The sequence below is a fragment of the Pseudogymnoascus verrucosus genome, assembly GCF_001662655.1.
Source record: "Pseudogymnoascus verrucosus strain UAMH 10579 unplaced genomic scaffold scaffold_17, whole genome shotgun sequence".
NCBI classification, from domain to species: Eukaryota; Fungi; Ascomycota; class Leotiomycetes; order Thelebolales; family Thelebolaceae; genus Pseudogymnoascus; species Pseudogymnoascus verrucosus.
In genome coordinates this window covers 300447-314453 of record NW_017263668.1, presented here as the reverse complement: position 1 = coordinate 314453, position 14007 = coordinate 300447, and the positions used below count along the sequence as shown (strand labels likewise).

General features: G+C 46.2%; 4 protein-coding genes across 4 annotated transcripts; 1 reads left to right on the top strand and 3 right to left on the bottom strand.

Annotated features, from left to right (window-relative positions):
* Positions 1–2261: 2261 nt before the first annotated feature.
* On the bottom strand, positions 2262–5696 carry VE01_04361 (uncharacterized protein). The gene is made up of 7 exons (XM_018273835.2): positions 5446–5696; positions 4793–5255; positions 4497–4738; positions 4236–4437; positions 4085–4177; positions 3523–4034; positions 2262–3469 (listed from the first exon to the last, which is right to left on the bottom strand). Exons 2-7 carry the CDS (start codon positions 4884–4886, stop codon positions 3050–3052), a joined length of 1563 nt encoding a protein of 520 aa, XP_018131184.1. The 5' UTR covers positions 4887–5255; positions 5446–5696; the 3' UTR covers positions 2262–3049.
* A 4145-nt stretch (positions 5697–9841) lies between these two features.
* Positions 9842–10688, bottom strand: VE01_10773 (uncharacterized protein). Its single transcript, XM_059464224.1, has one exon. It carries the CDS (start codon positions 10411–10413, stop codon positions 9874–9876), a length of 540 nt encoding a protein of 179 aa, XP_059320207.1. The 5' UTR covers positions 10414–10688; the 3' UTR covers positions 9842–9873.
* Positions 10689–10954: 266 nt separating this feature from the next.
* Positions 10955–11584, top strand: VE01_04360 (uncharacterized protein; the record flags this gene model as incomplete). The annotated part of the gene is made up of 1 exon (XM_018273834.1): positions 10955–11584. One exon carries the CDS (start codon positions 10955–10957, stop codon positions 11582–11584), a length of 630 nt encoding a protein of 209 aa, XP_018131124.1.
* Positions 11585–12458: 874 nt separating this feature from the next.
* VE01_04359 (uncharacterized protein) lies at positions 12459–13462 on the bottom strand (the record flags this gene model as incomplete). The annotated part of the gene is made up of 2 exons (XM_018273833.2): positions 12459–12830; positions 12889–13462. 2 exons carry the CDS (start codon positions 13460–13462, stop codon positions 12472–12474), a joined length of 933 nt encoding a protein of 310 aa, XP_018131082.1. The 3' UTR covers positions 12459–12471.
* Between the last annotated feature and the right edge of the window lie 545 nt (positions 13463–14007).

Here is a 14007-nt window from a genome sequence, read left to right as displayed (position 1 = left end):
GGCAAACAAAGTCTTGGCCTCCTGTTCTCATTCCACAAATTGAACCCCTGCAGTTGCCGCAGTTGCCCATTTGCAGCCAGAGAGTTTAGAGCAGCGGGAGGGTGTTTGATGGGAAAACCCTTTCTCCGATTCGGTACCGAATTCGGCGATGGCAGAGCCAAAGACCCATTCTACCCTTGGTTCGACCTCATTAGTGTATCAGTCGTACAATAAATTGTCACTATCAATTGGATGCCCAGTGGTTTTAGAGAGAGCTAGTTTGGGAGCTTATGGAGGAGCTAATAAATATGTGCATTTGCTAGACAACACCCCGAGGTCATGGCTCCCTTCCTGCTTGTACCAGCATCTCGTTATAGGTTCCCTCTTTCTTGAATGATGCGGCATAGCAGTCACGCGTCTGATTCTTGTCTGCACGTGCGCTCGCTTGTGACAAGTAGTAGCTGCTGTGCTACGGAAATATAAAGAAAACCATTTACTGTTCAGAGTAGAGATGTGGGCTCACTTAATTGGAAAAATCTGCCTGGATAGGCCCCTATTGAGATGTCTTGTCTCGGTAGGCGTTACGCAGGCACCTTGGTTTCGTTTTCAACATCGGCGTCGCTACTGTTCGGCATTCGGAGTTCGGACTTGGGAGAAGACGTAGACCAAGGAGTGCACTAGTTCTGGTCCTTCCTTCTCCCATCTAGATTTGTTGTCCACCATCGCCACTTCACCTATCACCTATAGGATAAGTATTCATGTGAAGGTTCTATTATCTTTCAAAGAGTTACACATGTTCCGGCTCAACCGTGAGTTTTGCCCGCTCATGATCATCACAGTTGAGCCTGATCATGATCATGAGCGGGCAAAACTCACGGTTGGGCTGGAACAAGTTTATTGGTAAAGCTGGCGCTAATACCATCCCACTTGTCTCAGGCATTTCACCACCACCACCTCCTCCTCTGCTACCAAACTCTACAGTGGTCAATTTGGCTACGCAGGTGGGGGGCCATGACAATCAACCAGGCGGGGGATTTGGGGTTGCCATGGACATGCTGGTGACCTCCAAACGCTGAGTTTGCTGATATTCAACTGCATGAATATCCGGCATAGTAACCTCCAACAACAAGTCCCAATCATTACCCTTTGATTCATAATTGATCTAGCCACTGAAGTAGGCAGATAAGTTCTACCGGTACCAATCCCAAGACAAAACGTTTCTGTAAATAAAAGGGGCGGGCGCTACAGTCGGATGTCCAGTCTAATCTTTTCCATGTACAAAACACCAGGATAGTAATATTTTGCGTAGTAAATGACGCAAACTATTGTTCGGATGAAAACTGAACTACTCGGGAGGAATTATGGGTAAAGTAACGCAATTATAATAATTTGGGCCGAAATGAACGTGGTTCTGGCCACTGAAGACGTCATCCGACCTATCGAAAAGTTAGGAAAGACAGCCATCGTAAGGTGTAGATGAAGATCACTATGCATATAGAGAACATACCGATCAATAAGATCACCGTGGCCCCAAAATGTCCCAGTACCTGAAGTTTCTCCTGAGCTCACCTATAAGACCAGCATCCCACCAGATTTAACAATCACATTTGTTGGCCAAAATTCCACTTCAACGGGGTAAACTTCGTTTGCAACAAACACAAGCAGAATATCCGTAGAATAAAACTCGCGACGTGGCAACCAGGAACGATGACGGGGGTTCTGGGATTTGGTTTTGCGTAGTGGGACTCGAAGTCAACCCTTGGTCACAGGAACAGGCTCACCAGTGGATCCTGTGTAGCATGTTTCCTCTCCTGGTGGTGATAAATGGTGCAGTATGATGAATATGTCTATATCTGACGGAGAACTCCCAAAGTAATCTCTACTAGAGAATATATTAAGGTGTGCCACGATATGTCCAGTGATCTCCGTTTCCAAATCGAAAGGCACCGACGTAAAGCTCAACATGTTACAAGGCCTTCCCTTGCCAAGGGCTCTGTAAGTTTTTCTTATCCAACATATTTTGTTCTGGCTTGTTGGATTCAAGTCAGCTGTCAGATAGAAGGGTGTGTAGTTGGTCCTGGTAAGTGGCCATTCATTCTCTTGTCGTCGACGGAATCATGTCTCCGCCTGTGGATAGTTGTGTCCAACGTTTCCTTTTCGAAGGACCAGCTCAAGTGGTGAAGCAGTCCCTTTCAGAGTCCAGCCGTCTTGATCGTCACCGCTCTGTTTGCAAGGGTAGGCTAACTGCGAGTAGTCCAGGCCCGTCTGGCTGAGAGCGAGACCAGGCTTTTGTATGCTCACGTGAGGACCAGAAGCAAGGCAGCAGGGGGAGAACCTATATCAATGAGTATTTTAACAGCTGGAAAGGCTGCACTGCTCAATAAACAAGTAAGCAAGCACTTGACTGAGGTCCCGCGACTCCTGCACCGACACCTAGGACGATTGTATAAACTATGTTGGAAAACCATCAACCATGAGTTCACCCAGTTGTACGCAATCCGCTGCCAGAACTACATATATTGGGTGGATCCATGGATTCGCGGCCCCTCCTTGAACTGAGGGGCCTGTGTTAATCAGAATTCGCGGCCAGTCACTGAGTTGGCGGGCCGCGAATCCTGATCGCGAGTGTTCACAGTGGTAATAAGCCGGCAGAGATAAATGGCTTACGATTTTGGAAAGAGCAGCAATTTGCTGGTCACCATCCCGGTGATACCAGCTGTTGACCATACACCTCAATTTTCTTCCGCAAAGTGCCACCACCACGCGTAAGTAAACCACTACTACCACAGAAATATAACATGGCGAAGGATGATCCGTTATCTGCTACAGCTTGTTGAGGAAGTCGGTGAGGTCTGATGAGGGAGTTGAAATGGTCCTGTGATATTGTGGAAGACTTAGAGAAGAAGATGTGCTGAGCGAGTGATGGTATTGCGCAAGTCGATAGCTGGAAATACTCTATGTGAGAAACATGTGGTGAGGCTGGAATCAATTGGACAAGGCTACCTGTTGTGCTATCCCAGCATTATGATCATTTGTGAATTATAGACAAGGCAGTGTTGTTATTGGAACCCTAACATTTGTTAATGCTCAACCGATCGACGTGGCCCCGGTGCGCTGACGGTGCGTGTGTTGCAGCAGCATTCCAATCTCTGCCGCCCGGTGGTGGTCTCAGTGACGAAAATGAATGCGTGGGACTTTGATATTTGGCTTCGCAGCTGAAATAATCAGGCATTTGCCTCCCGGATCTCCCTGTTAGAGAAATGACGGCTGGAGTTAAGGTTGTTACAGAAAGATCGGGTCTCAACGGGTTGTCCACATCTCGGCCATTTGAGGCAAGCATCTCGTAAGTTCTAGGATCCTTACTGTAAGCTCTGGCAGAATCTGCACTTATAAACTCGACACTAGGTTTGGCTTCTGGCTTAGCCAAGTAGTACCAGCCCGTGAACATGGAGACGCGAGACATGAGAAGCAATAACCAAATGCCGTTGCACTAGGATTGTCAGCACTACACCTCACACCTACTAACAACAGAAGGAGACTTACAGAGAGAAGAACAAGTACAGCGGTAATTATGGCCTGATTCATAATCAGCTTGGCGGATTTATCTAAGCAAGGGTCTTTGTCGCCCTTGTTAGTCACCAAGCACAAAAGCCAATCCACGGATGGGTCTAGTGGCTCTCCTAGTTTAGCAGGTTCACCAGTGACCATCGAGACATCTGCTGCCTTAATTTGGTTATTGTGCATTGTCGAGACAACCGCAAAGAACATGACATCAACTATGATGATGATGACAACTGCGATGCCCCTCCATTGAAGTTCCACAATTCGTTGAATTCGGCGGTAGGCTTGTCGTGGAGTGAGGGAAACGACATCATTCAAATACGACGGAAGCGCAGAGCTGTTGGTGGTATTGCAGCTATCAGAAAGAGAGACCCAATAGACCTTTATGCAGTATCCAAACGTAGTAAACTGGATGATGACAGTTAAGCCACTAAATGTCAGAAGCGGAATCCAAAAATCCGCAAGGCTGTTCCTATAGTTAATATAGCATGTTTCTAAACTTGGTTAGCATAGGCAGATGAGGACCATAGTTTGTCAGGCATACCTCCAAAGCGAAAAGAAACTCCGCTGAATACCATAGCAATAGTAAGAGCAATAGCAGGAACACCCCAGCCTCCAGCTAAAGCACCCCACATAACTAAGAGCCATCTACGTCAGCTATTTATACCCTTGTTCTAGTCAGAGGTTCAACTTACAGGCTCTTCCAATAACAACTTGCCAACATATTTGCAAGTGCAGCGCAAGGGCACGCATAAACACCCACATGATGCCGCACCAACCACCGGCCAAAAGAAATGCACCAGATAGTGCGCATGTTATGCTACTCTCCATACCATGGGGCGTAATGCTGTTGGCGCATTGCGCAGGTTTCGCTCCTAGGGGAATAACAAATCCCAACTACAACAGACGATTAGTCCATTGTCAACCAGAAGATTTGGGGGCTCTAGACTGCATACCTGCATGATCAGAATAGCAATGACAAGACATATACTCAGATAGTGCCGATGCGTCTTCTCAACAGGCAGAATCGCAAACGAAACGAGCAGGAACACTGTGCACACTAGTCCCACCACATTTAGCCAACTACTCGCATTTGTTACTGTATAGAAGGAATCGGAGTATAACCAGTCCGTCAAGGGGCATGGCAAGCAACATGTAATGTTTGGCGCGACCTCTGTACATATTCGGCCAGGGAGATCTAGAAAGGCTTATTAGCAGTACCCAGCGAGTGCTGGCAGCAGACAAAACTCACAGCCATTTGTAATATTGACGTATAGCTCCTCTTGGAGGAAGGGAATATAACAGCTACCCCGAAAGGCTGCATCTACCGCTGCGTCGTAAACCATTTCGGCGATCCGGACTGCGAGGTGCAGACAGACAAAGAGGATTCCGCACCTGTCGCCGCAAAGAGGTTGAAGCCAGTCCCCTCTGGTCGGTGCTTCGCGATGCGCCTCTGTCAAATTGGTGAATGCGCGACCGCAACAGAGGCGATCCTCAAGCTATAGATTCGATCGCAAAGGAGTGTTATCTCAGCATCCCTAAGCCTTTGAGCTTCGCGAACATAGAACGCGACAGTGGCGACCGGAGATGCAACAGCGCCGCTTGAATACGACGAATCTATGGGCCTTCTTGTCGACAGGGCGTATAATGAGCGAGCACGTGGTCGTTTGTACGAAGGATGGAGAAGTAAGGTGACAGAAAACCTGGGGAGGCTACTGTTGCCTTAATAAGAAATTGTACTGTGATGCGGGGTGCATGGAGTGGGTATTCCATAATAACCAAAACAAATCTATGGGCAATACGCCAACAGATACCCATTGCGGCTGCCAGACCTGTAAGATGTGTTCTTGTGGGGGACCGGGGAGGGGTACGGAGGGGTTGAGGGGAAGGGAAAGGATCACAAACCTGATGTGTTACTCGAAAAGGACATGTTCCTCTTCTGAAGCACTACAATGGAGCAACGAAGCCGAGGCCAATTTGTCTACAGCTCCAAGCCAAGCTCCTCATAACCCAAAAAGTAACATCGGAAAGCTAGGGGAATTTGACGAGGCGGTCGGAGGTCGGAGGTCGGAGGTCGGAGGTCGGAGAGTTGGAGAGTCGGAGAGTCGGAGAGTCGAAGAGTTGACGAGTCGGATGGAGCGTGGAACGTACTACTTGGTAGATATCTGCGCCAAGCGAGCCCCAATAATGGAAGTTTCGCCCAAGAATAAGTTGTGGCCGACAATAAGCAAGTACGTGTACGAGTAGCACTAAGTTTCCGTCAACTGTCAGATATTTCAATTTCAATACCAATCCTGAAATCAACTTAAACTTCAATTAGAGCAAGATGCCTAGCCATCAGAGGCTTCAGCTTTCCAAAGGGAAGAAAGTGAATTTGTACTATCACGTAGAGGGCTGTCTAATGATATAAATAACATTACACAGTCCTGCAATGCTTAATTACGTTTTTGATCCAGATGATTCCACGACTATCTGTTGGTCGGTCAACTACAAGTATTCTTGCATTGGCCTATATGCGATCTGCTACCTGGATTTCTTTCAAGCAAAGCTGCGCCATAGCTCTCCCCACAAGACAAAACATTACGGCTTTCTACAAGCATGCAGGTATTGCCTGCAGGTCCGTCGATATCACCAATGGCAACCATGGACTCCGAGCGACGTTACACTATATCCGTATTACAGAACGTCCGAGGGCGAGACTTCTTCTCTACTTTTATGGAGGCGCCTATGTCCATCCAATCAGCACCAATGCCAATTGCCGTTCGCTCTCGACTGTGCACACGCCGTTGGTGCATCTGACTTCTCCTGCCTAGAATACACGCTTGCCCCGGAATTGAAATATCCTGGCCAGCTTGTAAATGCGCTCGATCACATTCTCCGTACTCTTCATCCATCACAGATAATCCTCGGAGGTCTGTTGGCTCACATTCAAGAACCAACCCATCTTTGAAACTCTCCCAGGATTCGGGACTCCCGCCTTACATATTATGGGTCCCTCGACACTTTTCAGACTGCTCATATCATACTCCCACCATCAGTGTTCGGCACAGGTAGGTATATACCCAGTGTATCCGGGTATATACCCGGGTATATACCTACCCTTTTATATGAGAAAACTACCCGGGTATTTCGAGTAGGTAGGTATATACCCCGGGTATTTGCCAAGCTTTGCCAAGTAATTAGAATTTATGAATATAACCATATTGTGCTCGTAATATGCTTGTGATGTAGATGCCATAACATATAATGAGCGACTCCTCATTATCAGATGTGCCTATTGGCCTCGACGACATTGGCCTCGATGAGGTTAATGAGCCAACCTTACCTACTCTTCTTCCATCGCTCTATCTCCAGCCACCTCGTACAATGCTTCCTCCAAGCTCTTCACCGCTGTTTGCTAAGAATCTATATATGCGTACGCTATTGGACACTACACCACCAACTATTCGGGTTACCTGTAGCCAGCCAGACTGCGGTTATTCACCGCAGCCATTAGTATTCTCAGATAAATCAACTGGTAACTTATGGAAGCACTACACCCAAAAGCACCCGCAAATCTCATTTAGCATGAGAAAGAACGACTAGGCACAAGCAGCATCAAGTCCGTCAAGTAGCTCATCGTTCTTTGAGCTAAAGAAGACAACGGCTAAGCAGCCAGTCAATGCATCAAAGTATAGAGATTTACTGCTACAATTTATAGTATCAAACAATCTGTCATTACGCCTTGTTGATAGTCTATCTTTTCGTCAAATTATTCAATTCTTAAGCCCTATTACTTTGTCAGTATCTGCTAGAACACTACATCGCGACCTTTAAAGGCGGTTCTCACTATGCCGTGCTCAGTTACAAGCAGAACTCCATTCTCATATTGCAAATGGAGGCTGGATATGCTTGACTACCGACTCATGGTCTGCACGCAACTACACCGAATACTCTGCAGTAACAGCACATTAGATAAATAGCAAGTGGCAGCAGAAGTCAAATCTGTTAGATGTGATTCATCTGAAAGAGCCAATTCACAGCGGTGAATATCTTGCAAGCCAATTATATGCCGTTACAGATGATATGGGGATTACTGATGCTATCTTTACATGTACACGAGATAATGCATCAGCTAACACTGTTATGCTTGCTGAGTACGAGCTCTTAGCTCGCAATCATTCAACTTCTATACAACAGCCGTGGACTTTTACTGTTAAAGAAGGCGATGTACGTTGTATTGCACATATTATTAATATTGCTGTTCAACACGCTTTAAAGACAATCAAAGCGGACCCTTCAGCAGAGTCGGAGACATATAGGTGTGAGCTAGGTGCTGCACGAATCCCACGCACTGTTGATTCTCATACAGAAGTTATGAATACACTTGCTAAACTTCGGAGACATATCTATGTGTTTCGGAATCGCCGGTTATGGAAGGACGCTCTACAGAAGCAAACAATGGTAGCTGGCCTTAAAGTACAGCAATTATCACTTGATATGCCAGTCCGCTGGAATTCAACACATAAGATGCTTAAATCCGTAATAAAGCTTCAAGTGCCAATTACAGCTATCTGTGCGTCGCAGCAGTGGGATATTAGCATGAGAGATATTGCTCTTAATGCTAATGACTGGTCAATGATTAAAGAGCTTGAGCTATTTTTCGTTATCTTCTTACGCCCTTTGTAGAAGCTACAAGCTAGCACATACCCTACTCTTAACTACGCTATTCCACAGTATTTAAAAATGATTAATAAGCTTAATTATATGCTAAAGGAAGTGGGTGAGCAGTCTACAATTGGAATTGCATGCAACGCAGCGCTTTACAAGCTAAATGAGTATTATACTCTTTTAGCAAACCAGCAGTATAGCCACTTAAGTGTAGCTACAATTTGTGATCTAAGAATGAATCTTAAAGTCTTTACAAGCTTATGGCCAAGTAGTAGAGAGGCAAGTAAAAGGAATCGAGTAAGAGCTCACTTTCAAGATGTCTTTACACAGTATAAGACCCGTCAATATCATCTTGACACTGAGAGAATCGAGCAGCAGACAGAATTAGCTAATGCAGCAGTCCATGAGACTGATTCTGACGATGATCTATACGCTACAGAAGGAATCTCATTTCAAGAACCTGAGTGGAAGCGGTGGATACTTGAGCTACGGCCTGGCCAACAGACAGATATTCTAAAGTACTGGTTATCAAAGCAGTATATGTATCCAATTGTTGCGCAAATTGCAAGAGACTATCTTGCAATTCCAGCTACATCTGCTGCATCAGAGCGGGTATTTAGTAATGGCAGCGATATAATTACTAAGAAGCGGAACCGGCTGTCGCCTTCAACTGTAAGATATTTACTCTGCCTACGGGATTGGGGTGTACTTCCAGAAGGTGACGACAGCGAAGGCGATGGAGACGATGAGTGGGAGGAATAGGGGTTGCAACAGTATATTACATTATTATATCACGACCTAACGTTATTATCATAGTTATTATTAACCTCAATTCTACTTTTCTGCATAGCAATTTTATAGCAGAGCCTCATATACCCGGGTATATACCCATACCTACCCGTGATATCCTACCTACCTACCTACTCTACCCGCGAAGCTCCGGGTATATACCCCAAGTGGTACCCGCCGAACACTGCCCACCATTGAACTGTCGTGTTTTAATGAGCAGCAGCTAATGCTGCAGACTTCATTTCTCGCACTGCATCATCTGGATGCAGCTCATGTGGTGGTGGATCGCGGCTCCCAAGAACTATCTTAGCCCTCCATTTGGCAAATTGGAGCGCTGCTTCTCTACCAACTCCACCCTTAGCTCAGTTAGGATTATCCGTTTACCACGCAAATCAGCATCAGGAATTGATAATTGTCAAATCCGTCCCTTTCAGAGCCTAGCAGTTACTCCACCTCTTACCATTAAGGCATAGGGAAATAGGAGCCTTTGCTTCTTTAGCTAAGGTAATAGTTTGAGCCGTCATTTTTGAAGAATCTGTGTAGCCGTAAACGTGACGTGTCCTGAATTGGGTGCTAAGCATCCCAAGGTCGCTCTCGCCGCACCTGTTAACTTCGAAAATTATAATTGTCCTGACCCGTCAGTTGACCTGTTCTCACATGTTGAAAGGTTGCCTTCTTTTTTTTTTTGTTTCACTTCAACTGCTGCGCACGAGCTTATGAGCTAGGCGTTGCCGAGCACATTCATGAGGCTATATCCTCTTTTCGCGTTTCTGGTTATCCTGGCCTGCTGCACGAAGCGTCACCAAAGATTGGGTTAACTAGTATAATAAAAATCCAGTCCTATTTCGCACGCTGCGCAAGTTTCTTGTCGTAATTGTACAACACCGGAATAATTTATTCTGACCTTCCTGTCTCCTCCACATTGTGACGAATCCAATGCTCTGCGGTCCTTTTCGAATATATAAAGGGAAGAATAACCCAGTTAAAAAGCCACCCAAGGAGAGGGACATCCAAACCAACTACATTCTCAGCGTAGCATCGAGAGCCATCACCCTCAGCAGAGTAAAAGTGATTGAGATGGACGGCGGTAAACCCGAATTTCTTGATTGAGAAATTAAACTCTTCGTCATCGAGGCGTTCTGTGTAGACATCCACTTCGATTTTGTTATGGTGATCGTTGAACTGTTCTGTAATTCGAGACTTCTCGTGGGTCGCGAAACCTTTGTTGTGACTGCCGGTAAGAGGAGCCACTGAGACATGATCGCGGTGATGCCACAGGTGATAGGAGATCTCAGGACCGTTAAACCCAATGCCATCCCAGGTAGTCTGTCGTACAAGGTTTTCAAACCACCAACGGATCATCTCTGGGGTGCAGTCGCGCACAGTGTCGTTTGATGCGGACGTAAATTTTCCCCGTCCAGCTACGCTCAACATCTACCCATTTTGCAGAAGAAACAGGCTTGAAATCGAGTTTACCGGCTCTATCTAGAGATTTTCGAGCTCTCAGACGCGCCTCACGAAGATTGGTCTTGTCCATGATAAGAAATCTTGATAGACAATAGAGAAATTTTGAAGTCTCTCGTGCTCGATCGTGACACTTGAGAAGGTAGAAGCAGGCTGGCGTTGGGACTACTTCGTCCGTCGGAGTGGGCGCGCTTCCACCACAGTGCGCCAGAGCAGATTTATGGAGCCGCAGATCTCTATCGAAGACAATTACATCGCATACTTGGCCTGTCGGAGTGGGCTGAGAAGATTTTATTGAGCCGCAGATCTCTGCCTCAGTTGGCCCAAAAAAAAGATGGTCCGCGACATGCATATGTCTATCGGGAAACCGCGTACCGCGGCACACCTAGCCAAGGTGCTAGGTCATCTTAGAATATATATTGTTCACCATCGTTCAAAAGTATCTCATTTTGGTATCAACAAAACACCTCGATAATCGCGCATTCTTTCAGGGCCACAAATATTCAGCCGAATGGATTACTTCAAGTCGATCCCGTGGTGTGCCGCTATCTTAGAGAAAACTGGCATTGTTACATTCACACCCACATGTCGACTACAAGAAGATGCGAATGGGTATTGCCCAACACAAGATCAATTCTTCCGGAAAAGCCTCAGAAACGATGATGCAATACCAAATTGTGTCGGATTTTACCAGGATCCTTTCTCTAAGACTACATCATCTCCTCCCTCAGGGTCAGCGTTACGGCTTTTGGTCAATTCTTCAACCCTAATCTTCGACCTACGCCCAGGAATCAATGGCTTTAATGGTTCTGCTCACGGTGGTCTCATTTCTGCTTTGATGGACGAGGCCATGGGTAGTATGATTTTTGTCAACCACGAAGTTTACAAAGACGTCGAGGCACGAAAAGTAACAACACCGCCAAATGTCATGAACTTGCACGGCATTGCGATGTTCACTGCGAGCATGAATGTTCGTTTTCAGAAGCCTTTGGCTACTCCCCACATTGTGTTAGTGACGGCGACGTTGAATAGGATTGAGGGGAGAAAGGTCTTTATAGATGTCACTGTGAAGAACGAGAACGGTGTAAGGTTTGCTACATGTGATGGGATGTGGATATCAGTACCAAAAGAGAAACTATGACCCATCATGATACTTGTTTGCGTGGTGTAACTCCATGATACTGCCAATTTCTCACTGTTTGTGACTACCTTGGTGACGACCAGTGATGCATAGACAATCATCCTACTACAAAAGTATGCGGTTCTATGCCTATCTTCAGAATCCAAGACTGTACACACTTCAAGGAGACGCATGCCTTGTTGATGTAAGTGTATACCAGTCTTGCCTTCTGATATCCTCGTTTTTCGACCTCCCATTCCAATCTTCGTCGCTCTAACCGATGACCTGCGTGCATGCCCTCATACATTGATTCGTCCCTCTATAAGAGCCTGATTCTACAGTTTCACAGGACCTAGCACCACTAGCAAAAAAGACTATTAATCTTCGTGTCCGCACCGATAACCTTACAGGTGGTCGGCTAAAGCGAGTTGAAGCCTGGCAAATACCAAAACTAGAACGGAGGTGTCTGCCAATAGTCGTTCCATGCTTCGACGGCCCTGATATTCACTATATCACGAGTAAAAGGGAGAGCAGCTTATGATAATAGATTAGGTTATACCGTTTGAATACATAGTACATGGCGTCACTGCTCTATGCTCTTCGTCTCACATTAACATAACAGCACACTCATAAAACTCTAATTTTGTTTCTACAAATAATAATAAAAGTCAAAACATACAACGGAAGGTATTCGTTGGTGGTCACCCACCAGTATCAAAGACAGAGAGTCGACACTGTCAGATTGTAATAGACACGTTGGTAAGTAAGTAGTTTGAATTGATTTCTATTGTGGTGGTGGATTTATCGCAATTCTTGTGGCGTGGTCGCGATATTTTGTCTCATTCGCTATTTTGTGTCATTCGCTATGTTGTAGCATTCGCTATGCATGTATGTTATGCTCTGTTCAATTATTCCTCTCCCTGGCGCTTGATTGGCAAATATTCTTGGAGGAACTGCTTATAGTCTTGTATAGCTTGTTGGAATGCCTGACCATAGTAAATTTCAAAATGGCCTACGTCTTCATACCACTTGATCACTCCCTTGGAGGCTGTTTTCGCGTATGCCAAGGTTGCGCCTGCGGGTGCCACTGAGTCTTTGCCACATATAGCAAAAAGGATTGGACATTCAGTCTCTGATGCAAAAGATCCTGGTCTCAGGAAAGGAAGCTTTAAAGCTAGGCGAGCAGGGACTCTTTCTTGAAACGGATGACCTTCAGGGATAAGTGGTGGAAACGTGCTGAGTACGTCTGGAGCATTCATCAAAGCCGCTATCGTAGATTTTAGCTCCTTAGTATTATTCTCCTAAGTATAATAGGGTTTACTTACTCTCACCTGGCTTTCCGGTCAGCGGTATGGTTATTGGCCTTTCGTCTGAGCCAAAGAGAATATCTAGCAGACCAAGCCCTGCAATCCTCGTGGCGGCTGCAATTCCTGTACAAAGAGCACTCTGCCAGCCAGAAGTGAAGGGACATTGAGAGATGGCTGCTTTCAGTTTCTTATCAATAGCGGCCAGTTGTATGACATGGCCCCCACTGAAAGATGTTCCAAAAAGGCCGACATTTTCCAAATCAACGTTCTCCAACTGACGGGTATACTCGATAGCAGATTTCCAGTCCTCTTGCTGCTGATGCCAGTCAATTAGACCTCGTGGCAGACCATCAGATCCACCACTGCAACGGTAATCGAAGACAACACATGTGTATCCCATCCGATTGAAACTGTCGGCATACACATCAAGCTTTAGCTCTTTCGTTCCACCCAGGCCGTGGGCCAAGACGATGGCTGGTCCCGGGTTCGATGCAGTAAACCGTTGAGACGAGTAAAGCCATCCACACATAAAGACCCCTGAGCACGAAGCAATTGTGATATCCACACGACGTTCAATCCCTGCGGCGGCCATCTCCAGTATTGAAATATTGTGGTCTTTCACCCCATACTGTTTTTGGGAAAGGCCGGCAATTTGTACGTTTCCTTTCCAGAGCACATGAGTTTGGAGCGCGCGGTCAACTATTCACTTATTACCTCGGCTCCTGGTACGCACAAAATATCTTTTGTCTTTAAGCCGCATCTATGACAATGTCTTGTGGGCCCACGGTTGTGCGTGGAGCCGGGCGGCAAGGCAGGGCGCTAGTGGCGATTTAAGCCAGGGCATGGTAGGTATATCTGCTAAACTATCTGAAGCCTGGAGTGCATCGTATCACAACAAGTTAGACTGCCGGAGGATTTTTACCCAAAGAGTCCTAGCCGGCTCAGCCCTGACGGCACCATGTTGCACCTCCCCAAATGCAAGCGCGGCGGTCGTTGGGCCGCATAGCATTACTACAATACAGTCAAGTCCGGCGCTCCGTGACATGTAAGAAGTGACCCACTCCCACTTTGAGAAGTTGGCTTAAAGATCATATGTATTATTGATATGTATTATTAATTAAGAGGTTGCCAGCGCAA

Coding starts and splice junctions, on each gene's coding strand:
- VE01_04361 (XM_018273835.2), bottom strand. CDS start 4,886: ATGGTTTACGACGCAGCGGTAGATGCAGCCTTTCGGGGTAGCTGTTAT. Junction 4,178..4,235: donor AGTTGTTATTGGAAGAGCCT/GTAAGTTGAACC, acceptor GATGGCTCTTAG/TTATGTGGGGTGCTTTAGCT. Junction 4,035..4,084: donor AGTTTCTTTTCGCTTTGGAG/GTATGCCTGACA, acceptor AACCAAGTTTAG/AAACATGCTATATTAACTAT.
- VE01_10773 (XM_059464224.1), bottom strand. CDS start 10,413: ATGTTGAGCGTAGCTGGACGGGGAAAATTTACGTCCGCATCAAACGAC.